This window comes from Sorex araneus, chromosome 6 (genome assembly GCF_027595985.1).
Source record: "Sorex araneus isolate mSorAra2 chromosome 6, mSorAra2.pri, whole genome shotgun sequence".
NCBI lineage: Eukaryota > Metazoa > Chordata > Mammalia > Eulipotyphla > Soricidae > Sorex > Sorex araneus.
In genome coordinates this window covers 88,046,530-88,072,663 of record NC_073307.1, presented here as the reverse complement: position 1 = coordinate 88,072,663, position 26,134 = coordinate 88,046,530, and the positions used below count along the sequence as shown (strand labels likewise).

General features: G+C 59.0%; 1 protein-coding gene across 1 annotated transcript; it reads right to left on the bottom strand.

The window, feature by feature from the left end:
* Positions 1-56: 56 nt before the first annotated feature.
* PLEKHG6 (pleckstrin homology and RhoGEF domain containing G6) lies at positions 57-21,717 on the bottom strand. The gene is made up of 16 exons (XM_055142459.1): positions 21,564-21,717; positions 19,720-19,948; positions 18,371-18,496; positions 16,881-17,045; positions 14,769-14,864; positions 14,069-14,119; positions 13,690-13,839; positions 11,790-11,900; positions 11,504-11,653; positions 11,205-11,342; positions 10,324-10,443; positions 8,158-8,290; positions 7,952-8,067; positions 3,216-3,361; positions 1,359-2,084; positions 57-1,014 (listed from the first exon to the last, which is right to left on the bottom strand). The coding sequence occupies exons 2-16, from the start codon at positions 19,858-19,860 to the stop codon at positions 1,005-1,007; spliced, it is 2,379 nt and encodes a 792-aa protein (XP_054998434.1). The 5' UTR covers positions 19,861-19,948; positions 21,564-21,717; the 3' UTR covers positions 57-1,004.
* Between the last annotated feature and the right edge of the window lie 4,417 nt (positions 21,718-26,134).

Genomic DNA, 26,134 nt, shown 5'->3' with positions numbered 1-26,134 from the left:
GGTCCGAGGGCAAGCAAAGGAAAGGCACGGCTGTTCTTTCTTGGCGTGTGTTTGTTTGGGTTTTATTGGGGGGGCCACACTCTGCGGTGATGTGGGTCCGCGCGCAGAGCCTGTCCTCTGTCTCGGGCCCCTGGAGCTCTGTTCTTTTTTTTTTTCTTTTTTGGGTCACACCCAGTGATGCTCAGGGGCTACTCCTGGCTCTGCACTCAGGAATTACTCCTGGCGGTGCTCAGGGGACCCTATGGGATGCTGGGAATCAAACCCGGGTCGGCCGCATGCAAGGCAAACGCCCTCCCCGCTGTGCTATCGCTCCAGCCCCCCCGAGCAGTGTTCTTTTAGGAAAACACTCGAAACCCTGGAAGCTGGGCTCCTGGGTGGAGGGATGGGAGGGGGCGATCATGGGAGGCCAGGCCTGGGACCCCCAGTGTGGCTGGGATCAGCCCCCGTCCCCAGCTCTCTCCGCCTGGCTGCCCAGCTGGCACGGATCGGGCAGTCTCTTTCTGCTTCTCTGATTCCCTTTCTTTTCCCTTTCCTTCTCCTCCCTCCTTTGTTCTGATGCTGTTGCCGTGACTTGGGGTGGAGGGCAGGACGTGGTCGTGGCGTCTGCCCCCTCAGCGCGGTGCCCGCTGGGGCTTGCACACTTCTCGTCCTCTTGGTGCTCGCACGTGGGCTTCCTGGGAGCTGACAGGTCTCCTGTGCTGGGACCAAGCTCAGTGCCGGTGGGGGGTGGCACGGGGCAGGCGGGGAAACTCTCCCGACCTCATGAGTTTGCAAGGCAGGTGCTCTTTGCCCCTCAAAGGGGTCAGGGCCATCGCGTTCGTGCCCGGCGGCGGTGGTGGGTGGGCTCTGGGCGTCCTGGGTAGGAGAATGCAGAGTCCTGGGTCCCCCGAGTTCTCCGAGCAGGGTGCCCAGAGCAGGCTTCTGAGTGGGACGTGTGGTCCTTGAGGTAGAGTCCAGAGGGGGTGGGTAGTGACCAGCACTCCTGGGGTGGGGCTCTCATCCCCTCACACCTCCCTGAAAAGAGGAGGTGGGTTAGTTAGGGGAAACCACGCCCTCGAGACAGGTCAAAGGGCTGAGCACTTGGGGGCAGGGGCAGGGCGCTGGCCTCGAAGGTGGCTGACCAGGGTTAGAGGCTCCTCCAGGAGGGATGCCTGAGCACAAGTGGATGGGGTCCCTGGCCCCCCAAAAAGGGCTGAGGTCTGGGTTCCATCCGTGGCACTGCATGGCCCTTGGGATGCCACCAGGTGCGCCCCCCTCCCCCCTCCATCTCCCCCCCCTGCCAAGCTACAAACCAAAGTCTGAGGAGCCACACCCAGGGCCCTGCCCTGCTCCCCTCCCCACGCCCCTGCAGCACTTACGAGGTGGACAGCGGCGTGTCCAGCTGTATGACCTGGGGCTCCCGCATCCGGTGCAGCTGAGCCCGTGTCAGTTTGCGGGGGCGGCCGCTCCGGGGCTCCGGGAGGCCGTCGATCCTCTGGCTGGCCAGTTCCTCCCGAATCTCCCGGAGTATGTCCTCCCTCTGCAGGGGCCGGGGGTGGGGCGGCAGGAGTGCCCTCCCGCCGCCCTCCTCCTCCTCCTCCTCCTCTTCCTCCTCCTCCTCCTCCCCCGACAGCTCCCAGGGGCTGTCCCCGGCAGAGTCGGTGTGGCTGGGCGAGGCGGGCAGCTGGCCGCGTTGCCGCTGCACCCGGTGCAGCATCTCCACCACCACGTCCCCTCGGCCCGGGGTCCCCCCATCCTCGTCCTCGGCCCAGGACGGGACGAGCCCCCGGGGCAGGCTGCCTCCGCGGGGGAGGAGGTTATCCTCGGGCAGCTCCGGGGCGCTCCGGCGTTGGGGCGCTCGGGAGTCCAGAGGCAGCGGGCGCAGGGGGACGTCGCGGAGGTCCATGGTGGAGAAGCTGAGGCGAGGGTCCCGCCGCAGCGCTTTGCGGCGCAGGCGGCTCAGGGGGTGGTGGGGTCCTTTGGGGGAGTCTGGGACGAGAGTGCCGTAGCCGGAGTCCGAGGTGTCGTCGGGACCCGAGGGGCCATCTTCATCCAGGTTCTCCGTCACCACCAGGTTGGGGATGACGGCCAAGAACTCAGGGGACCTGCAAGCACCAAGGGGTGGTCAGAGGTCGATGCTGGGGCGGGGAGGTCACCAGAACACTCCGGAAGCTGCCCACTAGGATGCTGTTTCTGGTCCGTGCCTTCTTTTTTTTTTTTTCTTTGGGTCACCACACCTGGTGATGCACAGGGGTTCCTCCTGGCTCTGCACTCAGGAATTACCCCTGGCGGTGCTCGGGGGACCCTATGGGATGCTGGGAATTGAACCCGGGTTAGCCGCATGCAAGGCAAATGCCCTCCCCGCTGTGCTATTGCTCCAGCCCCTCCTTGCCTTTTTTTTTTCTTTTTGGGTCACTAACCTGGGGCGATACACAGGGGTTCCTCCTGGCTCTGCACTCAGGAATCACTCCTGGCGGTGCTCAGGGGACCCTATGGAATGCTGGGAATCGAACCCAGATCGGCTGCGTGCAAGGCAAACGCCCTCCCTCTGATCACTCCAGTCCTGGTCCCTGCCTTCTAAACCTCCCCTATATTTGCTGTTTCCGGGGGGTGGGGGGGCACACCCAGCAGCACTCAGAGCTGACTCCTGGCTCTGTGCTCAGGGATCACTCCTGGTGGGCTCAGGGGACCGTACGGGGTGCCAGGGGGTCGACCCGAGTTGGCATGCAGCTCCATAACCCGTCCGAGAGGATTGAACCAGGCTCCAAGGCAGAGCCAGAGCCAGTGCCCTGCCTCCTGGACTCCCCTTCTGGGATGGAGGAGGCACTGGGGGGAGTACCAGGAGCTCCCAGCACCTCCCCTAGGGACGGACCTTTCCCGTCTTTCCGTCTTCCCCGGCTGCTTCCCTGGCTGTGGGATTCTGACGCCTCTCACTTCCGACAGGGGAGGGCATCCGGGTAGCTGGGGCCACGGGGCTCTGCCCTCTGGCAACCCAGCCCGTCCTCCGCTCTCCCTTGGGGCCAGGGCACCCGCACCTTTCCTGTCTGTGCCTCCCACGTCTGCACCCTGTGCCCTGCACCAACTCGAGGCGGGTTTCACCCACACCCCTCCCCCCAACAGCTCCCAGGCGGGGACGAGGCTGGGGCCAAGGATTCCGGAGTAGCTACGGGTCAGCCCTCTCCGCCTGTCTCTTCCCTCCTCTCCTGGGAGGCCCCGTGGCCCAGGCTGGGCCTTACCTGCTGTCCACGCTGTTCTGGGAGCTGTCCAGGGAGGGCGTGGAGGGCCTGGTGCCTGGCGACTCGTGCTCGTGGTCCCGGTAGAGGGCCAGGAGCCCCCGTTTCTGCCGGACGTACTCCTCTGCCTTCAGCTTTTGCAAGGAGGCCTGGGCGGGGGCCGGTGGGGGGGAACGGTCACTTATGATGCGCTTGCTGCATACCTGGCACTGAGCTTCGTGCTTCCTGTACCTCCACTGGGATGATTTTCACAGTCCTGGCAGACAGGTATAAACGGCCCCACCCTCCCCAGCCCCGTTTTGCTGTGCTAGGGATCAAACACACGCAAGACACACAAAACACTCTGCCATCCGCTGAGCCCCAGGGTCACGACCATCCCTTTCTCCTAATCGTGCCAGGAACAAGCATTTAGGAAGTGCCCATTCCATGCCTGCCTGGAGCCAGGCGGTTTACAAACATCCATTTCCCCCTCCCCGGTGCCCCTGTGATTCCCCAGCGGGGGGCGTGGCAGCCCGCCCTGGGAACAGAGATAACTTGGATCCCCGCCTCCCGGCTTCCCTCCCTCCTCCTGGGCCTCTGTTCCTGCCAGCACTTTCTGTTCCCATCACTGGTTCCTTTTCCTCTTCCCAGACCCTAAGTCAGGGTATTTCCCAAGTTCAGCTGGCTCCAGCCCCCGGAAAAGAACATTTTCTCCCAACGCATTAAGTCCACATGGTTAGATCTCGGGAGGATTAGAATCTCCATCTGCATTTCTGTAAGGGGAGAAAACAGTCCTGTGTGTGTGTGTGTGTGTGTGTGTGTGTGTGTGTGTGTGTGTAGGGCAGGTCGGGGGGAGATATGAGGGGGAGAATAGGGGTGGCGGTGGCTTCAAGTGGAGTCAGTGGGGACGGGCTAAAATACCAGCAAGTTTTAAGGAGTCCCCTGGGGTCGGAAGGGACAAAGAGGGGGGTTAGTTCTGATGGTGGAATGTTAAAAACAATAAACGGGGGGTGCACAGATAGTACGAACAGAGGGAAACTTGCTTGCCTTGTATGTTTTTTGGTTTGTTTTGGTTTTTAAGCTTTTTGGGTCACACCCGGCGATGCACAGGGGTCACTCCTGGCTCTGCACTCAGGAATTACTCCTGGAGGTACTCAGGGGACCATATGGGATGCTGGGAATCGAACCCGAGCCCCACTGCCTTGTATATGTTGGCCTCAGTTTGATGCCCAGCACTGCTGAGGTCCCCCAGCAAGGCCAGGGGTCACTCCTGAGCAGAGTACTAGGAATAGCCCCCGGGCACTGCTTCGACATGCCAGGCTGGGGGGGCTCCAGGGCCAGAGGCTGGGTGTGGTTCCCAGGTAAGCTCTGTGCCCTCTGGAGGTCCAGGGCTGAGCCACTCCTGGCAGTGCTCAGGGGCTGTCCCAGGCTCTAGGTTCAGGAGCGACCCCTGGCGACGCTCAGGGGACCCTATTTGATTTTTTTTTTCTTTTTGGGTCACACCCAGCAATGCACAGGGGTCACTCCTGGCTCATGCACTCAGGAATCATCCCTGGCGGTGCTCAGGGGACCATATGAGATGCTGGGATTTGAACCCAGGTCAGCCTCGTGCAAGGCAAGCGCCCTCCCCGCCGTGCTATCGCTCCAGCCCCTCGGGGGACCCTATTTGAACGTGCCTGGGATTTGAACCAGGGTCGCAGCCAACACAGCCACATGCCAGGCAAGTGACGAACCCCTGTACCATCTCTCCAGCTCCCTAAGTATTTTGTTTGTTTGTTCGTTGGGGGCCACACCTGGTGCTTGGCGCTTACTCCTGGCTCTGCTCTCAAGGATCACTCCTGATGGGCCGGGGATCGAACCAGGTAGGTTGCATGAAGGCAAACCCGGGTTGGCCACATGCAAGGCAAGCGCCTTCTCCTCTGTACTATCTCCCCAGCCTCCTCTGTCCCCTCCAAGGATTCCTGTTTGTGGTCACTGGATTTGTGCCCAGATTGTGTGTGTCTGTGTGTCTATGTGTCTGTGTGTATAGGGGGTAGAGGGGTTGGGGTGATGTTGAGAGAAGGTTCCTGTTCCCCACAGAGGGGCCTGCATTCGGGGTCCAGGGGCTAGGGGGACTTTTCTCCCACAAACCCAGCGCTCCCCCCATCCTCCACTTCTGGCCTCTGGGGACGGTCCCCATCTTGTTGAGATCTTGGGGGGAAGGCAGCCTCCTCGGGTTGGCGGACACTAGAGTCCTCTTTTGTCCGATTTCTCACCCGAACCCTAAGGGCTGTGGGTTCCCAAAGCCCCCACACTGTCTCCCTCCTGTGCCTGTGTCTCTCACGGCCTCCGTTTCAAAAGGTGGCCGTGTAAAAATGCACTAAGGTCACTACTCTTTCCCCAGTGCTCTGGAAAGTTGCAACGAAACCAACAGGCTGTGGAAGGGTTTCATCACCGCAGGGTTCTCAGGCCTGTGTGTCTGAGTGGTCTCTGTTTTGGGAAACTGAGCTCCTGAGCTCTACGGGCCAGGGGGGGAGATAGGGAGGGGGGAAAGGTAGGAGGGGCGCTGGCAGGGGTGTGCCCTGTTCTGCTCACTGAAGACTTTCTTTTCTTTCTTTTTTTTTTTTTTGGGGGGGGCCACACCTGGTGATGCTCAGGGGTGACTCCTGGCTCCGCACTCAGGAATCACTCCTGGGATGCCGGGGATTGAACCCTGGTCAGCCACGTGCGAGGCAGACGCCCTCCCCACTAGACGATGGCTCCAGCCCCAGCTGAAGGCGTTTGGAATCTTCCCTATGGGGGCAGTTTCCATGTGCAGAGGGGGAGCGCAGGTAGCCCTGGCACCCCCGAGGCCACCCGGCTGGGAGGGGAGGGGGTGTCGGTGATGTGTAGGCCTGGAGCCGGGAGTTCGAGCCCAGCCCCAGCCGCTGTGCTGATTGTGGCCCGGGAAACTCTGCTGTTTGGGGTCTCCTGGGGGCCACCAGAACACAGGGTTTAAGCACACAATTGGGTGTCCATGACGTTCAGTCACGACTCAGTTGTCACCAAGACAATGGCAAGAACAACACAAAGGAAAGGAAGAAAGTGCAGGAGCGACAGAACAGCGGGCCTGGCGCTGGCCTCGCACCCAGCTGAGCCTCCTTTGATCCCCGATGCTGCAGTCTCCTGACTCTGTCCAGGAGGGAGCCCTGGGCACAGAGCCAGAACTAAGCCCTGAGCACCACGAGGTGTGCCCCGCCCCCAACAAACAAACCCACAAAAATACCCACAGATGGGCAGGAGGAGCTATAGCACAGCGGGGAGGGCGTTTGCCTTGCATGTGGCCAACCCGGGTTTGATCCTCGGCATCCCATAGGGTCCCCTGAGCCCACCAGAAGTGATCCCTGACGGGCTGGAGCCATAGCACAGCGGGTAGGGCATTTGCCTTGCATGCGGCCGACCCGGGTTCAATTCCCAGCATCCCATATGGCCCTCTGAGCACCGCCAGGAGTGATTCCTGAGTGCAGAGCCAGGAGGAACCCCTGTGCATTGCCAGGTGTGACCCAAAAAGCAAAAAAAAAAAAAGCAAAAAAAAAAGAAAAGGAGTGATCCCTGAGTCCAGAGACAGAAGTAAGGCCTGCACACCACGGGCTGTGGTCCCAAAGCAAACAAAACAACAACAACAACAACAAAATAAAGCTACTGAGGGTTGATCTCCATCCTAATATACTACTCATATACATCTAATATACTACTAATATATTATATTACACTATAACTGGATAGCACAGCGGGTAGGGCGTTTGCCTGGCACGCGGCAGGTTCAATTCCTCCATCCCTCTCAGAGAGCCCGGCAAGCTACCGAGAGTATTTCGCCTGGACGGCAGAGCCTGGCAAGCTACCCGTGGCATATTCGATATGCCAAAAAATAGTAACAAGTCTCACCATGGAGACGTTACTGTTGCCCGCTCGAGCAAATCGATGAGCAATGGGATGACAGTGATGCAGTGATACTATAACTAATATACTTAATATATAAGTAACAGAATATAATGATATATAATATTAATCTGGTATATCAATGTAATCATATACCTAACATACCACCTAATATACCACTGGGGATCCTGCCTCCCACCCTTGCCCTCTGATCCCCCGAGTAACCCTGATGCGCCCCCCAGTGGGGCTTATACAGGCGCTCCTGCCCAGAGCTTCCTGGCTGACACCCCCATGCACGCTGCCTTCCTAGCAGCCACCCGCAGGGAGAAGGGCCCTTCTCCGCCCAGCCCCGCCCCACACACGTTTCTAGTGACCGGACTGCGCCGTGTCCTTCCACCTTGTCCCAGCCCCTGGCCAGAACCCGCAGCGGCAAAGGCCCATTGGCAGCAGTGGAAGGAAGGAGGAAGTTTAGAAGGTCACTGTTTGGGGGTGTAGCAACCCTCAGGGGGTGTGGTCTTGGGCTTCCCCCTGGGCCGGGCTCAGTAGCTGCCTGCGAAGCTCCTTCCAGCTTTCTGGAAACAGTGTCTCTCCTTCATCTGTTTGTTTGTTCTGGCTGTGCTCAGGGCTTCCTCCTGGCTCTGCACTGGGAGCTCGCTCCTGGCAGTGCTCAGGGGACCCTAAGGGGTGCTGGGCTTCACATCCAGCCCAGCCGCGCACAGAGCAAGCGCCCTGCCCACTGGACTGTCTCTCTGGCCCCAAGATCTTGGGCAAGACCCGAGGGGCTGAAGGTCCAGTCTGCACGGGCCTCTGCCTGGCCTCCCCGCCTCCTCCCCCGAGTTGGCACGCGGTCAGCTGCTGCATACCTGGGCCTGCTGCATCTTCTGCAGCCACTGCAAGCAGTCGGCAGCGCCGGGGCAGTGCACGGTGAACGCGCTGGACACGCACTGGAAGTCAGTCAGGTAGATGACCAGAAAGCTGTCTGGGTGCAGAAGAAGGTCAGCTGCAGGGGCCGGGCCCTGGATGGGCGGAGTGGGGGGAGGGGGGAGGGACAGGGGCAGGAGGGACGTACTTGGGTCTCGGAGTGGCCGGCACACCAGCTTCTCCAGCATGTAGGGCGCGCGGATGACCTTGGCTTTGTCGGCCTTGCGCTGGGGCTTGGTCACCAGGAGCGCGTCAGAGAAGAGGAACAAGTAGGCGTCCAGCTGGGACAGGCAGAGGGGGAAGAGGGTCAGTGGGACGGGGGAGGGAGAGGCAAAGCTCTGGGGTCGGGGGAGGGGGTGGCATGCGTGGGGTGCACAGACTCTCACACCTAGACTCTCACACGAAGATTCACACTGACACGGACTCACAGACACACAGACTCTCACGGAGACTCACACACACACACACACACACACACACACACAGATTCATAGATAGACTCTCACATAGACACACACACAGACTCTCACAGAGACTCACGCAGAGACACACACGGACTCTCATGTAGACTCTCACGTAGACACATACAGATTCACACACAGACTCTCACATAGACACACACAGACTCACACACAGACACACACAGACTCACACACAGACATTCTCACGTAGACACACACACAGATTCTCACAGTGACTACACACAGATTCTCACAGAGACTCACACGCACACACAGACTCTCACAATAGACTCACTAACTTATATACACATATAGATTCTCATACAGAGACACAGACTCACACACACACAGATTCTCACACAGAGATTCACACTTACATGGACTCACACAGACTCACACAGACACACAGACTCTCACAGAGACACACACACAGACACACACAGACTTACACACAGACAGACTCTCACATAGACACACACACAGACTCACACACAGACTCTCAGACACACACAAACACACAGACTCTCACAGAAGCTCACACACAGACACACACACAGACTCACACACAGATGTTCTCATGTAGACACACACAGACACACAGAACCTCACAGTGACTCACACATAGACACACAAGACTCTCACAGAGACTCACACGCAGACACACACACAGACTCTCACAATAGACTCACTAACTTATACACACATATAGACTCTCACACAGAGACACAGATTCTCACATGGAGATTCACACTCACTGACTTACACACAGACTCACACAGAGGCACACACTCTCACATAGAGACACACACAGACTCACACACAGACTCTCACAAAGATATTCACACACAGAGACATAGTCACACATAGTCACATACACAGGCTCTCACAGAGACTCATACACACAGACTCACAGACTCTCACAGAGATATACAGACTTTCACATATATAGACTCTCACACACAAACACACACACAGACTCTCACAGAGATTCCCACACACAGACACTCACAGACTCTCACAGAGACACAAAGACTCTCACAATAGACTCACACTGACTATACACACATATAGACTCACACAGAGACAGACACACAAATTCACACACTCCCTCACACACAGACTCACACATTCTCTCACACGTAGACTCTTATATAGACTTCCATAAACATAAACTCACACAGAGCCTCACACATGGACACACACACACACACACACACACACACATACAAACTCTCAGACATAGATTCTCAGGGGCCGAAGAGAGAGTACAGTGGGTAAGGTGCTTGTTGGCATCCCATATGGTCCCCTGAGGCCACCAGGAGTGATTCCCTGATCGCAGAGCAAGGAGTGACTCCTGAGCACCTTGAATGTGGCCCCAAAACTAAAATACAGGGACTCACACACAGAGAAGCACACAGATGTACACAGACTTATACACACAGATTCACATGCCACAGGAGACACACACAAACTCAGACACAGACACATAGGCGCACAGACTCTTACCCAGACTTACACAGGCAGACTTCACACACAGACACACAGACCCTCACACACAGGAGGGTGTGAGGGTCACACAAATAGACTTGCAGGCTAACACAGTCCAGCTTGCACAAATACATACACAGACTCACACCCAGACTCACAAACACACTCATGCCCACATGTCCTTTCCCCCACTTCTTGCACTTCTTGTTTTTCCCCCTGTGGTGCCTGGGACTGAACTCAGTTCTCAAGCAGGCAAGGCAAGTGCTCTGCCACTGAGCCACATCCCCAGCCCGCTTTCCTGACTCTTGTCCTGTCTCGGGAGCATCACCTTTCATCCGCTGTCTCCCCATCCCCATCCGCCTCACCTTCCCTTCCCGGCCCTCCTTCAACCGCACAGGCCCCTCCAGCAGCAGCTGCCTGGTGTTCTCTGGAGCCACGCCCATCATGGGCATCTGCAGGTCCAGCTTGGAGAAGGGACGCAGGTTCTGAGGGACACAGAAGGGAGAGAGGGTTGGGGGGCTGGGAGGATTCTCTCTGCCTCCCAACCAAGAACCTGCTTCCATTGGCCACCAGCACATTCCTTCCCCTCTTGGAAGGCAAGGACGCATCCCAAGCATCCCATCCTTTTCTTGGTGACTGTTTGTTTGGGGCTGCCACCAGCAGTGATAATGCAGTAGGGATTCGACCTGAGGCTCCTATCTGCAAAGCATGTGCTCCAGTTTACTGAGCTATCTCACCCGCCACGAAACTCCACCCCTCCAGGAAAGAAATGGTAGGCCACACCCCTGCGGTAGGCCACACCCTCCCCTATAGGCCACACCCCCTGTAGTAGAGCGCACCCTCACCAGTAGGTCACACCTGGGTTAGGCTACATCCCGGGTGATAAACCATACCTCCCCCACCCCCGTGGAGGCCACAACCCCGCTGATAGACCACGCCCCCTGGTTGGCCACACCCCTGCTAGTAGGCTACACCCCTAGTTAGGCGACACTGCACCAATAAGACCACACCCTTGATGATAGGCCACACCCCCGTACCTTAGGCCACGCCTTGTAGTAGGCCACACCCATCTTAGGCCACACCCTCTGTTGTAGGCCACGCCCTTGTCTTAGGCCACACCCTCTGTGATAGGCTGCATCCTCACCAATAGGTCACGCCCCCTTCCTCCACCACCTCTGCTCCTTCCCTTTCAGGATCCCCTGGGGGACATTCCTTTATCTGGGCTCCCAGCCCCTGCACCTCTCACCTTCTCCACCTCCTCACTAGAAGGTTCCAGCACCTCGTAGGGCCCGATGCGTAGGGCGGCCGCTGCCAAGCTCTCCTGCTCTTCGCCCTGGCGGATCTGCTTGTTGATGTGGTGCAGGAAGGACTCCACAGATGCGATCTGGCGGGGGCGGGGGGCAGGCCCAGGACGGAGCGGTCAGCTCCCTCCCGGGACCTCCTTCCGGTCAGTGACCTGACCCGTTCCCATGCACAGCAGGACGGGGCCCTCGCGAGCCCTTGGATCTCCTCTCCTCTCCTCTCCCCTCCCTACCATGCACCTACCATGGTGGTCAGGGCCTCCCGCGTCTGGGGGTTGGGGGTCCTCTTGAGCACCGCCTGGAGCAGCAGGGGGTACTTGGTGATGCGCTGGTGGGGCTTGATGAGCAGATCCCCCAGTGTCTGCCTCCCTGCCCGCTTGTGCTTCTCACACCACTGTGGGCAAAGAGGGGCACGGGCTCAGGCGCCTGCCAGCTCTCTCCCGCCCCGGGTGCAGGCACGCACCAGTCAGGGAGGGGCCTCAGGCCCAGGGAGGACCCACCTCGCGCCCCGTCCCCAGGCGCCCCCCCACCTGCACGAAGGTGTGGAAGCACGGGTTGCTGTCCTGCTGCTCCCGGGCGTAAGCCATGGTCTGCTTCACTTGCAGGCAGTAATGCACGTAGGGCTGGAAGCGCTCGCTGAACTGGAGGGGGGAGGGGGTGGGGAGTGGGGGAGAAGGTCAGGGGTGGGGTCTGGCTGCAGAGGAGGGGGAGAGCCCCTCAATGGATTCTCAGGCCAGCTCCCCGCCGTGATCGGCTCCCCTGTGACTGTCAGGCTCCCCTCCCCCGTGCTGACCCCCCACCCAGCCCCGTCTCTGGGTCCCCAGGGGAAGAAGGGCGAGAGCGGCTTCCCTCTGACCCCCCAGCCCGTGCGTATGCGGTGCCTCACGCCTAGCCCGCAGACTCTCCCACCATGAATAATGCAGTCGGAACGTTTTCAGGACACCGAGGATCCCGTTTCACTCTACTGGGCGGTGGGAACCCCATTCTGGCCCCAAAGCCTTGCTCCCAAGGAAGGGGGCCCCCTAAGGCTCCAGGAGGAGACATTCTCAGCTCTCTACAAAATTCTCTCACTTCTCATCCTTCCTCACCGGCTTCCCCTTTAGCCGGCCCCCAGCCCCCTAGCCACTTTGCTTAGGTCCCATTCTTTTTTTTTTTTTCTTTTGGGCCACACCTGGCAATGCACAGGAGTTACTCCTGGTTGTGCACTCAGGAATTGCTCCTGGCAGTGCTCAGGGGACCCTATGGGATGCTGGGATTCGAACCAGGGTCGGCCACGTGCAAGGCAAATGCCCTCCCCGCTGAGCAATGCTCCAGCCCCGCTTAGGTCCCATTCTTGCTCCTAGCTCTCTGTCAGTGGATCTCTGTCCAAGAACTGTTTGTTTGGGGGCCACCCCCAGCAGTGCTGGGGGACCATGTGGTGGCAGGGATTGAACCCAGGCCTCCTATGGGCAAAGCAAACATTCTCGTTCAAGGGGCAAGCTCTCGGGGCTGGAGCAATAGCACAGCGGCCAACCCGGGTTCGATTCCCAGCATCCCATATGGTCCCCTGAGCACCACCAGGAGTAATTCCCAAGTACAAAGCCGGGAAATAACCCGTGAGCATCACTGGGTGTGACCCAAAAAGCAAAAATTAATAATAATAAAATAAAATTTAAAGGGGGGGCAAGGTCTCTCACCCAAGAGAGAGATGGGGAAGGTGGTGTTTGGGCCGCAGCACTGGGTGGGTGCTCGGGCTTACTCCTCGTTCTGTGCTCAGGGGTGACTCTTCTTGGTGTCCTAAGGGACCATGTGGGGTGCTGGTGATTGAGCTGAGGTCGGCTGTATACAAGGCAAGCGCTTTACCCACTGTGCTTTCTCTCTGGTCCAAAAATTGAAATTTTTATCATTGATCAGGGGCTACCTGTGGGCTTTCTCTGAGAGAACTGCTTTTTCATGCCCCGACTGGTCCAGAGAGTGGACCAATGGGCCCGTGGACCAGAGCTCCTAGTTCTAGAATGAACCTGGTAAGGGAAGGGTTATCCTGAAGTAGCTATCCGAGGATGAGCACTGTCATCCTGTTGTCCATCGATTGGCTCAAGCGGGCACCAGTAACGTCTCCATTGTGAGACTTGTTGTGACTGGTTTTGGCATATCGAATACGCCACGGGGAGCTTGCCAGGCTCTGCCGTGCGGGCGGGATACTCTCGGTAGCTTGCCGGGCTCTCCGAGAGGGATGGAGGAATCGAACCTGGGTTGGCCGTGTGCAAGGCAAATGCCCTACCCGCTGTGCTATCACTCTAGTCCGAGGATATTCCCAGGATATTCTGAGGCTTATGCTCTCAAGGCCCCTCTACCCCCCCCCCCCCCGCCAAGTCATGAGAGGATTTGAGCCTCCTGGGCTTCAGACAGCCCCCCCACCCCTCCCAGACGCAGCCCCTCGCCCCGCCTCACCGTCAGGAACCCATCTTGCAGGCGCATGGGGTCCAGAGGCCGGCCCGAGGTTCGTGTCTCCTCAAGCATGGGGCCCAGCACCTCATCCCAGAAGCCCCGGTGGGCTCGAATCAAGCTGGGGACCATTCCACAGAGGGTCTCGGCTGACACCTAGAGGAGGAAGCAGCAGGGCGTGACAAGCCTTGGCAGGTGGCCGGCAGGTGCAAGGAACTGGAGGGTGGGGGCGGGGCGGTAACAGCCCTGGGCTGAGGGGGGGGAGGATCCAGCTGTGCCCCCCCCCCGCCCAGGTGGTTGTGTGACCTCCCCACCCCCTCCTTAAGAGCTGGGTAGAGCACAGGAGCCTGATGTGGGGCGCTGTGGTCCTCCCCTGAGCACTCACGTCTGTCAGCAGTCCCACTCGCTGGAGATTCAGCAGGCCGCTGACCAGGAGCTGGATGCAGGGAGAGAAGAGGAGCTCAGTGCCTGAACCCCGCCTCTTCTCAGGGGCCCCACCCAGTCCTTCAGTGCAGTCCCCACCCAGCATTGCACCAGGGGTGCCCTGCCGGTGTTCTGAGCTGGGGGGGGGGGGGGCGGCTCTTATTTTTATTTATTTATTTATTTTGTTTTTTTTGGTTTTTTTTTTGCTTTTTTGGGTCACACCCGGTGATGCTCAGGGGTCACTCCTGGCTCTGCACTCAGGAATTACCCCTGGCCGTGCTCAGGGACCCTATGGGATGCTGGGAATCGAACCTGGGTTGGCCATGTGCAAGGCAAATGCCCTACCCGCTGTGCTATCACTCCAGCCCCAGTATTTTTTATTTTTTGCTTTTTGGGTCTCACCCGGCGATGCACAGGGGTTACTCCTGGCTCATGAACTCAGGAATTACCCCTGGCGGTGCTCAGGGGACCCTATGGGATGCTGGGAATCGAACCCGGGTCGTCCTCGTGCAATGCAAACGCCCTACCCCCTGTGCTATCACTTCAGCCTCAGGGGGTGGGGAGGGCTCTTGATCCCCGTGCCCCCACCCCCCCACCCCTGCATCTCAGCCCCTTCTGGCTGCTGCAGACAGCCCGGGCCTGGGGCGGAGGGAGAATCTCACATCGGTCATGATCTTGAGCTTCCGCACGTAGATGAGCTCAGTGGTCAGCAGCTCCCACAGGGCCTCCTGTTGGTGGCAAAGGTCCCGGCTCATGTCCTGGGGAGAGGCAGAGGGTGGGTTCAGTGGGGGAGCAGCTACCCTTGATGCAAGGCAAGGACTCCTGCCCTCACTCCTGGAAGATCTCTCCGGCCCTGCTAGCTACCATTTGTGAAATGCTATTGAGTCTACTCCTTTTTTTTCAACCACACCCAGCGGTGCTCAGGGTTTACTTCTGGCTCTGTGCCTCAGGGATCACTCCTGGCAGGCTCTGGGCTCACTGGAGGTGCTGGGGATTAAACCTGGGTCAGCTGCGTGCAAGGCAAACACCTTACCTACTGATTCTCTTGCTCCGATCCCTGAATCTATTTCTGAGACCCTCCAGTGAGGTAGGGTATCATCCCCCATTTAACTTGAATTTTCTTTCTTAAAATTTTGGGGAGGGGTCATACCCATCTATGCTCAAGGCTTACTCCTGATTCTGTGCTCAGGGATCACTCCTGGTGGGGCTCAGGGAGCACTGTGGGTTCTGGTAATTGAACAAAGGCTGCCATCTGCAACATAAGAGCCTTAGCTCCTGTACTATCTCTCCAGCCCCTGAATTTTCTTCTTCTAGTTTTGGGGCCACACCCACCAGTGCTCAGGGGTTACTTACTCCTGGGTCTAGCACTCAGGAATCATGCCTAGCAGGCTTGGGGGATCAAACGGGATGCTGGGGATCGAACCTGGGTTGACCATGAGCAAGACGAATGCCCTCCCCGCTATAGTGTGGCTCCAGCCCTCTGTTTATTCCCTGATGATGACCAGGGCCTCACAGACAAGGCAAATGCTTTATTGCTGAGCTGTATCTCTGGTCCAGAAATTTTTATTTTCCTTCCTTCCTTCCTTCCTTCCTTCCTTCCTTCCTTCCTTCCTTCCTTCCTTCCTTCCTTCCTTCCTTCCTTTCTTTCTTTTGCTTTTTGGGTCAAATGCATCCCCGGTGATGCACAGGGATTATTCCTGGCTCTGCACTCAGGAATTACCCCTGGTGGTGCTCAGGGGACCATATGGGATGCTGGTAATTGAACCCGGGTCGGCTGCATGCAAGGCAAACGCCCTACCAGCTGTGCTATTGCTCCAGCCCCTTTTCTTTTCTTTTCTTTTCTTTTCTTTTCTTTTCTTTTCTTTTCTTTTCTTTTCTTTTCTTTTCTTTTCTTTCTTTTCTTTTTTTTTGAGGCCACACCTTGGTGATGCACTGGGGTTGCTCCTAATTCTTTTTTTTTTCTTTTTGGGTCACACCCTGGCGATGCACAGGGGTTACTCCTGGCTCTGCATTCAGTTATTACTCCTGGCGGTGCTCAGGGGACTATATGGGATGCTGGGAATCAAACCTGGGTCGGTGCAAGGCAAACACCCTCCCCGCTGTGCTATCACTCCAGCCTCAGTTTACTCCTGATTCTGCACTTAGCAATAACTTCTGGTGGGCTCGGGGGACCATATAAGATGCCGGGAATCAAACCTGGGTCAACTGCATGCAAAGAAAATGCCCTACCCGCTATACTATCGCTCCAACCCCCAGAATTTTTTTTGGGGGGCAATGACAGTTTCTCAGCAGTGCTGGGGACCATTAGGGTCACCTCAGGAACCATAACATGCCAGGGATTGAACCCGGGTCTCTGCATGCCAGGCACGCACGCCAGACCTTTGAGTCACCTCTCTAACCCTTCTCCCCATTTCACCAGAGAAGCAGCTGAAGCTGGGACCATTGCCATCTTATTGTTAGCCGTGGTGGGGCGAGGGGGCACCCAAGGTGGTGCTGGGGCCTTCTCCCGGCTCTGTGCTCGGGAGACCAGGTGGCAGTGGGACTCGAACCCAGGCCATCTGCATGCAAAGCTCTAGCCAGGATCAATCTCTCTAGCCCCGACTTTGTCTGGACCAAAATCTCAGCAGTAAGTTGCCAAGCCAGGATGGCATCCTGAAGCAAGATGACTGCAGACACCTCTGGTCCCTACCCCTCCACCTCTCCGCCCCCCCCCGCCCCTTCCCTGCCCCCCAGGAACAGAGGGGAGTCCAGGACAGACACGGGTGTGCACGCACCTTGTGTCCTGGCACCATCTCCTTCCAGGACTTCTCGATGTTGAGGCCACTGTCGCCGCCCTCTCCGATCTCCCAGTGTTGCCGGTCCTCGGGGGGCAGGCGCGGCATCCCGAACATACTGAACGTGTGCAGCCGCCTCTCCAGGTTGTGCATCGTGGGTGCCTCCTGGCAGAGGGGGTGCAGCGCGCGCGCGTGTGTGTGTGTGTGTGTGTGTGTGACAATGGGGTACTGGGAAAGGGGAAGCCTGAGGCTGGGATGACAGGCGAACAGCATCTTGCTGGAACAAGGGAAGGTCGGGAAGGAAGGACCCTGGACCGAGGGGTTTAATCTGGGTGCCCTGACCAGAAGTTGAGGGGTCTCCCAGGTGAGAACAGCCCACCCCCACCCCGTCCTTTCAGGGAGCAATGGAACTTAGAGACTCCGAGGGCCAGCAACATCTTGAATATGCTCCCATGAAATGGACATTTTATTTGACTTTGTTCTATTTTCTTGGGGGGGAGGGGTAGTTGGGCCAAACCCAACAGTGCTCAGGGCTTATTCCTGGCTCTGTGCTCAGAGACCACTCCTGGAGGGGCTCAGGGCGCCAGGGATTGAACTGGGGTCAGCTGCATGTAAGGTAAGCGCCATAATCCCTGTACTATTATTCTGATCCTAGTACTTTTTCTTTTTGGTTTTTTTTGGGTCACACCCAGCTATGCACAGGGGTTACTCCTGGCTTTACACTCAGGAATCACTCCTGGCGGTGCTCAGGAGACCATATGGGATGCTGGGAATCGAACCCGGGTCGGCCGTGTGCAAGGCAAACGCCCTACCCACTGTGCTATCACTCCAGCCCCAAGATCCTAGTACTTTTGTCTTATATTTATTATTATTCATGTTGGGCCACACTTGGCAGTGCTCAGGGCTTACTCCTGGCTCTGTGCTCAGAGGACCCTATGTACTCCTGGGCAATGAACCAGGGTCAGCCACTTGCAAGGCAAGTGCCTTACCTGCGGTACTATCTCTCCAACCCCGGTATTTTAATGCTTTTCTTCTTCTTCTTTTTTCCTTTTGGGTCACACCTGGCCATGCACAGGGGTTCCTCCTGGCTCTGCACTCAGGAATTACTCCTGGCGGTGCTCGGGGGACCCTATGGGATGCTGGGAACCTGGGCTGGCTGTGTCCAAGGCAAACGCCCTCCCCGCTGTGCTATCGCTCCAGCCCCAATGCTTTTCTTCTTATTATTTTTAAGGGTGCCGGGGATGAAACCCTGGTTTCCTGCACTTAAGGCGTGCACTTTACCACGGAGCCATATCCCTGGTCCTACAGGGACGTTTTCCTCAGGCAACCTGGCTCGGAGGCAGATGCCTGGGGGGTCTCTAAACAGGGCCAGCTGCTATTCCTTGGGGACAAGGGTCGGGGGTGGGGGTGGGGGTGCACAATATGACAGCAGTGGAGAACTTCACAGATCGGGTTGCGGCTGTGTGGGCGGGAGGACAGGGGTCCCTTACCTTGAATATGGGGGAGCGCGGGGGCCCGGTGCCCAAGTGGCCTCCATGCCTCCTCCCGGTCTCTGTGTCCCGCGACAGCATGGGACCTCCCGTGAAGCGACCATGACGAGGGGGGCGGCTGGGATCCTGGCGGGTGTGTGGGGGGGGACAGAGCAAGGGAATTGCGGGGGCTCCTTCCTGCCCTGGCAGTCCCTGAGAGTTGGAGGTGGAGGGGGCTGGGCGGGCTCGGTTCCAGATGGCAACCCCCCCACCCCACCCCCCACCCCCCCGCCCCAGAAACACAGGTTTGGCCCGCCTCTCCCCCAAAACCAGTTTGGCGTGAGCAGCTCCTGGCCTGAGTCACCCGTGCCTGCTGCCAGGAAGCCCGAGCGGGCTGGGCAGGGACATGCCCACCTGGATCCCCGAGTGGGCCCCGGCGGGCAGAAGCCTCCTTCAGAGCCAGGACGCTGGCCCAGGCCGGGCCCCCGCCGTGGGTATGCCCTGCCCTGCTGGCTGCCCGCCCCCACAAGCTGCCCGGGTGGGCCATCAGCCTGGCTGGCACCTGGTGGGGGGGAGGGTGTGTGTGTGTGTGTAAGCGTGTGCCACCTCCCCCACTGGCCCTGGGCGCAGCGACACGCAGCCGTGGGGTCCCACGCGCACACACACTACGGCCCCCTCCCCCCTACCCCTTGCGCCCAGTTCTGTTCCCGGGGAGTTAGAGGGTGAGATCCCGGCAGGCCCGGCGACATTCCTTTGCGGGCCTCTGGCCTGACCCGCCACGCCGCCACCACCACCACCACGGTCCCGTCTTCCTCACCCCCTGCCCGCCCTGGGGCTGCCAGAGGCCCAGCCTCCTCCCAGCCTCCTCCCAGCCTCCTCCGCGGGGCCGGGGATCCCCGCGGCAGGCAGGAAGCCGGGCTCTGCTCCAGGGTGGGGTGCCCCGCAGCCCGCTCTGTGGGTGCACAGGAGACCTGTCACCGGGGTGGCAGGGGGCGGAGCCCGGCGGGGACACCCTGAACCTTGGCAGCCCGCAGGCTCCTCCCAGGGAGAGGCAGGAATCAAATCGGGGAGGGGCCGGCGTGGTGTCCCTGGCGGGGTGACCTTCTCCCCAGCGCGGGGCCTCAGACCCGTCCGACTACCCCTCCCTCCCTCCCTGAGGGCGTGGCTCCTCCGGGCTCCCTGCCGCGCCGGGCCCCCTGCGCGACAGCCCTGCGCCCTCCTCCTGTCCCTCAGTCCCGGGGAAGAGGGCAGGGGCGGGGGACGGAGATAGATAGGGCGGCCCACGGTGCGGGGCCCAGACTTCAAAGCCCGGAATGCGCCCTCCCTGGGCCCCGCCCGGGTCGTCGCGGGGCCACAAGGGCTGGACTCACCGGCGTCGTGGGCTGGCTCCCCCCGCGGGGCGAGAGGCTGCGTGGGGGACTCCGGGCGCCGGAGCGGCCCCCGTAGGCCTCGATGAGGGAGGCCACGATTCCTTGGAGGTGCCGCTGCTCGTTGGGGTCAACAGCCCGCATCCCTCCCCCTGCTGGGTCACCTCACGACGAAGGCCATGGTGCCAATGTCCAGCGGGGGAGAGGTCCTCGAGACAGCCCGGAGGAGAACCTACGAAAAGGAAGGGCGGGCACGGATCACGGGGTGCCCCTGGGTCACAGCGCCAGGAGTGGGAAGGGGAAAATGCTCCAGGGAGGGGTAGAACCTGGGGTCTAGGGGGAGCCGAGCTGCCTTATCTAGGACGGGGTGGGGGACAGTGCACCCCGCGTTCTGGGTTCTGTGGGAATACACCTCCTCCTTTGCATCTGGGCACATTTGGGGTGCAAGTTCCCATGGTGGTCTTAAAGGATGCTGTTCTCAGAACACTGGAAGGCCAGGGTCACAGTTATCCTGGATTCTGGGGGGTCTCAGGTAGAGGGGGTCCCCTTGCACCCCATGGCACTGTCCACTGGCCAGCACAGAGACTGTAGAAAGCTGCAGGATGTGTGTCTGTGTGTATGTGTGTGTGTGGGGGGGGGCGGAAATCTGGGACTAGAGCTTTATGACCTCCCACTTATGCCGGAACAACCCGAAAATTAAAAATGCATTTTTACAAGGCTGGAGAATGGGTAGGGTGCTGGTCTTGCCCGCTGCTAACCCAGGTTTGATCCCTGGCATCCCTATGTGACACCCCCCCTCCCCCGAACACCATCAGGAGTGATTCCTGAGTGCAGAACCCGGAGTAAGCCCTGAGCGTTGCTGGGTGTGGCCCCAACGCCCCCCAAAACCAAACAAAACCCAAAACAAACAAAATGCATTTTGCATGTTCAAGCCGTTGGAGATTTAACACGCAACAACAACAACAACAACAACATAGGAATAAGGTTTCTTAGACCTGGACCAGAGACCAAAGTCCGGGGCTGAGTGCCGGGTCTGCGAGAAGTAGGAGTGCTACTCCCCGCTCCAGTGCTCCTTGGTGTGTGGCCCAATCCCCTGAGCACTTCGGGGAGTGACTCCTGAGCCCAGAGGCGGGAGTCGTCCCTAACGAAGCACCTGGGTGTGCCACCCCCACGCCCATCTGTGTACCACACACACACACAAATAAATCATAAACATGAAAATAGGTGAAATTCCAGTTTCAGGGTCCATCAGGTTTTACTGGCCACATCTACTCTCCTTAGTCATTTGCGGTAACTGCTTTGCTGGCCGGGTTCGGGCGCTGGATTGGCTTCAAAGTCTAACGTCTGCCTTTCTCACCATCAGCGGGAAAGTTCCCCACCCCTTGCCAGGATCCTCCTGTCCACAGACCGTGGGGGCGGGGAGAGACAGGGTCTCAGCACCCAAGGGGGACGGGGGGGATTGATCTTGGACTTGCCCGATCTGTGGGTGCCCCCAGGCCTGGGTACCGGTCACCAGATATGGGGCTCCCTTGCCCCCAACCTTAGCAAGAGGGACTCACTTCTGGGATAAAGCCTGAAGGGGACCTCCGCGGGTACCCCTCCAGGTGAGTCTGCGGTGCTATCCGACCCCCCCTAAACTCCCCACCTTGATTTAAGGGTCGCGGAGGAAAAGATTCCTCCCCCTCCCCCCCGCACCCCCTCAGGTGCGCTCTCCCCCTTTTTCCATCCATCCCGGGGTCCTTTCTGAGCGTGGGCCCAGCCTCGGCCAGCCCTGAGCACCCCCTGCCCGCCCCAGCTCCCCCCGCTGCCCTCCCCGCGCCCGTCCGCCCAGCCTTCCGGCCGCTCACCTGTGCGGGCAGGTACTCGGGTCCCCGCGCCCCGCGCTGTCGCCTCCCGGCCCGCGGGGCTCCGGATCACCGACGGGTGCCCCTCCTCCCCCAGGCGATGCCAGCCCCGCTGCCCGGCCTGGGTCTGGGACCGAGCGGCCGGGGAGAAACCGGGGCTGCGCAGGGACAGGCGGGGGAGGGGGAGGGCCGAGAGGGGGGCGTGACCGGCGGCAAGCCCCGCCCCTCCCGCAGCGCCCTGGGGTGCGGGAGCCGCGCGGCAGACGTGGGCCCGGGGGTGTCGGCGCGCACCTCCTCTTTGCCCCCTCTCCTGCCCGCGGCCGCGATCGCGGGGGCCGGACGGCGCGACCCCCGCGCTCGGGGCCAGACCCCCGCGAGGCGCCAGGGTAATGAGGCATAAATGAGCCGCGGGCGCCGCGGGACGGGGAGCGGCCGCGGGGAAGGGCCGGAGGAGCCGGGACGGGCGCCGGGGTCGCGGGCGGGGGCAGCCAGCGGCTCCGCGCGCCTCCTCCCGGGGGCCCTCGGCCGCCTCGCGGAGCCGAATGAGAGCATTAAGGGGGCCCAGGGTCCCCAGCACCCCCGGGCGCTCGCGCGTCTCGCTGTCCCCCGGGTCCAAAGTGTGCGCCTTATCTCCCGGTGGCTCGCGCGGGCCATCAGGTGGAGGCCACCTCTGGACTTTGCCTCGGCTCCGGAGGAGCACCTGAGCACGCACCTGACGCTCGTCCCGGCTCAAGGGGATGCGCACGTCCCTGGCAGGCGGACGCGGGCCCAGCACCCAGCCTGGCCGCCGCTTACAGTTGCGGTGCAGGCTCCGACAGGAAACGGTTTATTTTATTTTATTTTTAAATTTTTTTCCAACGCCCCCAAGTTTGCACTGCGTCTGATGGACGCGTTAGGACTGAACACGGATATGCGGTCATTATCATCTTTAGCAGCTATTTCATCTGATTTGGGGGTGGGGGGCGTGGTAAACAGGGTAATTAGTCCCTGTTCAAAACAGAGAGGAATGTGGGGGGGAGGGGGGAGAGTAGGGGGGGGAGGGGTCGGTTAAGGCTTGTCTTGAAGGTGGTTGATTGATCTCCTGCCCCAGGTCCTCGGAGCACTGCCAGGAGTGGTCCCTGCGTGCAGAACGAGGAATAAGTCCTGAGCGTATGGACCAAAGCTTGACCCCCAAACAAGCAAATGAAACAAGGCGACGTGTGTGTGTGTGTGTGTGTGTATGTGTGTGTGTATGTGTGTGTGTGTGTGTGTGCGCGCGCGCGGTGTTTTTCCTGGTGCTAGGAATTGAATTTAGGGCCACAAGCAAGGCCCTCCTACCCCCAGCCCTGTCTGCCAAGAGCCTGGTTTGGGGCAGGTCTGAGCCCTCATCCTCCTGCCTGCAGGTTGGCTGAGCCGTGAGTGCACCTGCTCAGGGCTCTCTGGAGTTCATGAAATTCTTCGGAAAGCAGAATCTCCCGGCATCCCAGGAGCCTAGGGAAAGGCACTCCATCCTCACCGCCTGGCTGATGTACCCCTTACCTCAAAGATCCATCGCTGTCACTTGGATTCAAGAGTCTCTATTTCGTTTGGGTTTTGGTCACACCCTGCGGTGCTCAGGGCTTACTCCTGGCTCTGTGCTCAGGGATCCCTCCTGGTCCTAACAGTAGACTCAGGGAGCCAGATGGGACCCAACCTGGGTCTGCCACATGCAAGGCAAATGCCCTATTGGCTTGGAGGCCCAATCTTTTTTTTTTCTTTTCTTTTTGGGTCACACCCGGCGATGCACAGGGGTTACTCCTGGCTCTGCACTCAGAAATTACCCCTGGAGGTGCTCATGGGGTGCTGGGAATCGAACCTGGGTCGGCCGCGTGCAAGGCAAACGCCCTACCCTTTACAAGCGTTCATGTTTGGGTTACAATCTGGCAATGATCAAACACCCATCCCTCCACCAGTGCACATTCCCCACCACCAATGTCCCGGGTTAACCCCCCTTTCCCACCCTCCCCCTGCCTCCATGGCAGACAATATTCCCCATACTCTCTCTCTACTTTTGGGCATTATGGCTTGCAACACAGACACTGAGAGGTCATCATGTTTGGTCCATTATCTACTTTCGGCATGCATCTCCCATCCCAACTGGTTCTGGAGGCCCAATCTTTCTCAGGGAATGGGTTCTAGTCAAGGCACACACCACACACACACACACACACACAGACCCCTCCTGCTCCCCTCCCCCTCCTTTGTCAGGATTGCTCTGTTTGTGGGGAAGAGTTCATCTTCCCTGCAGCTGGCTACACCCCCACCTCTTGCTTCCGGCCTCCCTGGCTGATGGGGATCCGTTTTAAGTTCCTCAGTTCCCAGCTCCTGGGATAACATGAGGCACCGAGTGCTCATCAACAGGAGGTGGTGATTACGGGCATATTAATGACACCCCGGAGAGAGTTGGTGCCAAGGGCCCTTCATTCCTCCTCCCCGTGTCTTCCACAAGTAGCTGGAAGGAGTAAGAGGGAGACTGAGATGGAGACAACCCAGGCAAGCCTGGACTTACAGCAGTGGCCCCGCCCGCCCCGGGGTGAGCTGGCTAGACTGGCCCGGTGGACACTTGGGGAGAGTTAACCCTTTCACTCCCTGGAGGCTGAGATCAAATCTCTCCTGCCCGCTGCCCCAGGGCCCTGTCTTGAGTGGTGGGGAGGAGAGGTTCCCAGGGAAAGCTAGGAGAGGGGTGTGTGTGGGGGGGGGCGGACCTCCTGCATTGGCGTGGGGGGGTACACTCCACTTGGGGTTCCCTCACCCCCTCCGTGCTGTGCAGAGAATTCCCAGGCGAATAGGCGGAGTGGGGAACTGCATGGTTGGAGTGGGGAACCGCATGGTTGGAGGCTGGGCGGATGGAGCCCGTGAACACTTGCATTTCTTCTTGACCACCCCGCCACCCACCCCCCACTCCCCTCCTGGCTTCTGTTCCCCTACCCCCTGCACACCTCACTTTCTCCTCCACGCCACCGCTGAGGTTCTGCTGAGAAGGACATCAGGCCCCTGCTTGCCCTCTGTCCCTAGGCGCGTACAGGGCAAGGGGCCTGGGCACAGCCCCTGGGCGGGGCCATCTGGGTTAATGAGGCGGCACCTAGGTGGCAACTCCTGGAGGGAGGCGTGGTGCCTTGTCCTCCTTGCCCCAGGTGGCTGTCGCACGTGTTTGGAAAGCCCAGGTCATGTGAGGCAGCTCAGGACTGACCACAGGGCACACACAGCTCTGGGCCGGTGCCCTGAACCAGAACCGATGCCCGTCCGCCCTTTCCTTCTTTCCTCCTTCCTTCTGCTTTTATTTTCCCCCTTTGGTCACACCCGGCGATGCACAGGGGTTCCTCCTGGCTCTGCACTCAGGAATGACTCCTGGTGGTGCTAGGGGACCCTATGGGATGCTGGGAATCGAACCCGAACCCGGGTCGGGTGGCCGTGTGCAAGGCAAACGCCCTACCTGCTGTGCTATCCCTCCAGCCCCTCCTCCTTCCTCCCCTCTGCCCTCTATAGTTGCTGGCAGTCAGCATTCCTTTGGCGCAGAGGGTATCAGTACACCTCAGCTCCCCACCCTGGCCTGAAGGACCCCCTTCGCTTCTCAGATTCCTTGACTTTGCCTGGTTTATTACACCAGGTTCCCTCTTTGCTCCGCGTGTGTGTGTGTGTGTGTGTGTGTGTGTGTGTGTGTGTGTGTGTGTTCGTGCCATGCTCAGCTGGGCTTTCTTCTGATTCTTTGTTCAGGGATCACTCCTGGCAGTGCTCAGGGGACCATACGTAGTGCCGGGGATTGAACCCGGGTCACTTGCATGCATGACAAGCTCCTTACCCACTGTACTATCACTCTGGCCCTGTGTGTGTGTGTGTGTGTGTGTGTGTGTGTGTGTTTAATGGTACAAATTAATTATTTCTCCTAATGTGCCTTTCTTTTAAAAAATTTATATTATTGGGGCCGGAGTGATAGCACAGCAGTTAGGGCATTTGCCTTGTACGCAGCCGACCTGGGTTCGATCCCCGGCATCCTATATGGTCCCCCAAGCACTGTCAGGAGTAATTCCTGAGTGCAAAGCCAGGAGTAACCCCTGAGCATTGCTGGGTGTGACCCAAAAAGCAAAAAAAAAAAAAGTATATTATTTATCTATGTAGTTATTTTTATTCAATCACTGTGAGTTATAGTTGCAAAGCTTTCGTGATTGAGTTTCAGTCATACAATGATCAAACACCCATCCCTCCATCAATGTCCCTAGTATCCCTCCCATCACCCTCACCCCACCCCTCCCCCTGCCTCTATGGCAGACAATTTCCTTCTTACTCTCTCTCTACTTTGGGGCATTATTATGGTTTGCAATACAGACACCGAGAGGCCATCATGTTTGGTCCTTTATCTACTTTCAGCACGCATCTCCCATCCCAAATGATCCCTCCAACCCTCATTGACTTAGTGATCCCTTCTCTATCCCAGCTGCCTCCTCCCCCAGCTCATGAGGCAGGCTTCCAACCATGGGGAAATCTTCCTGTAATGTGCCTTTCTTAAGGTTCCTGATTCCTTAGGGCAAACTCATTTGTTGTTGTTTTAGTAAAGGTGT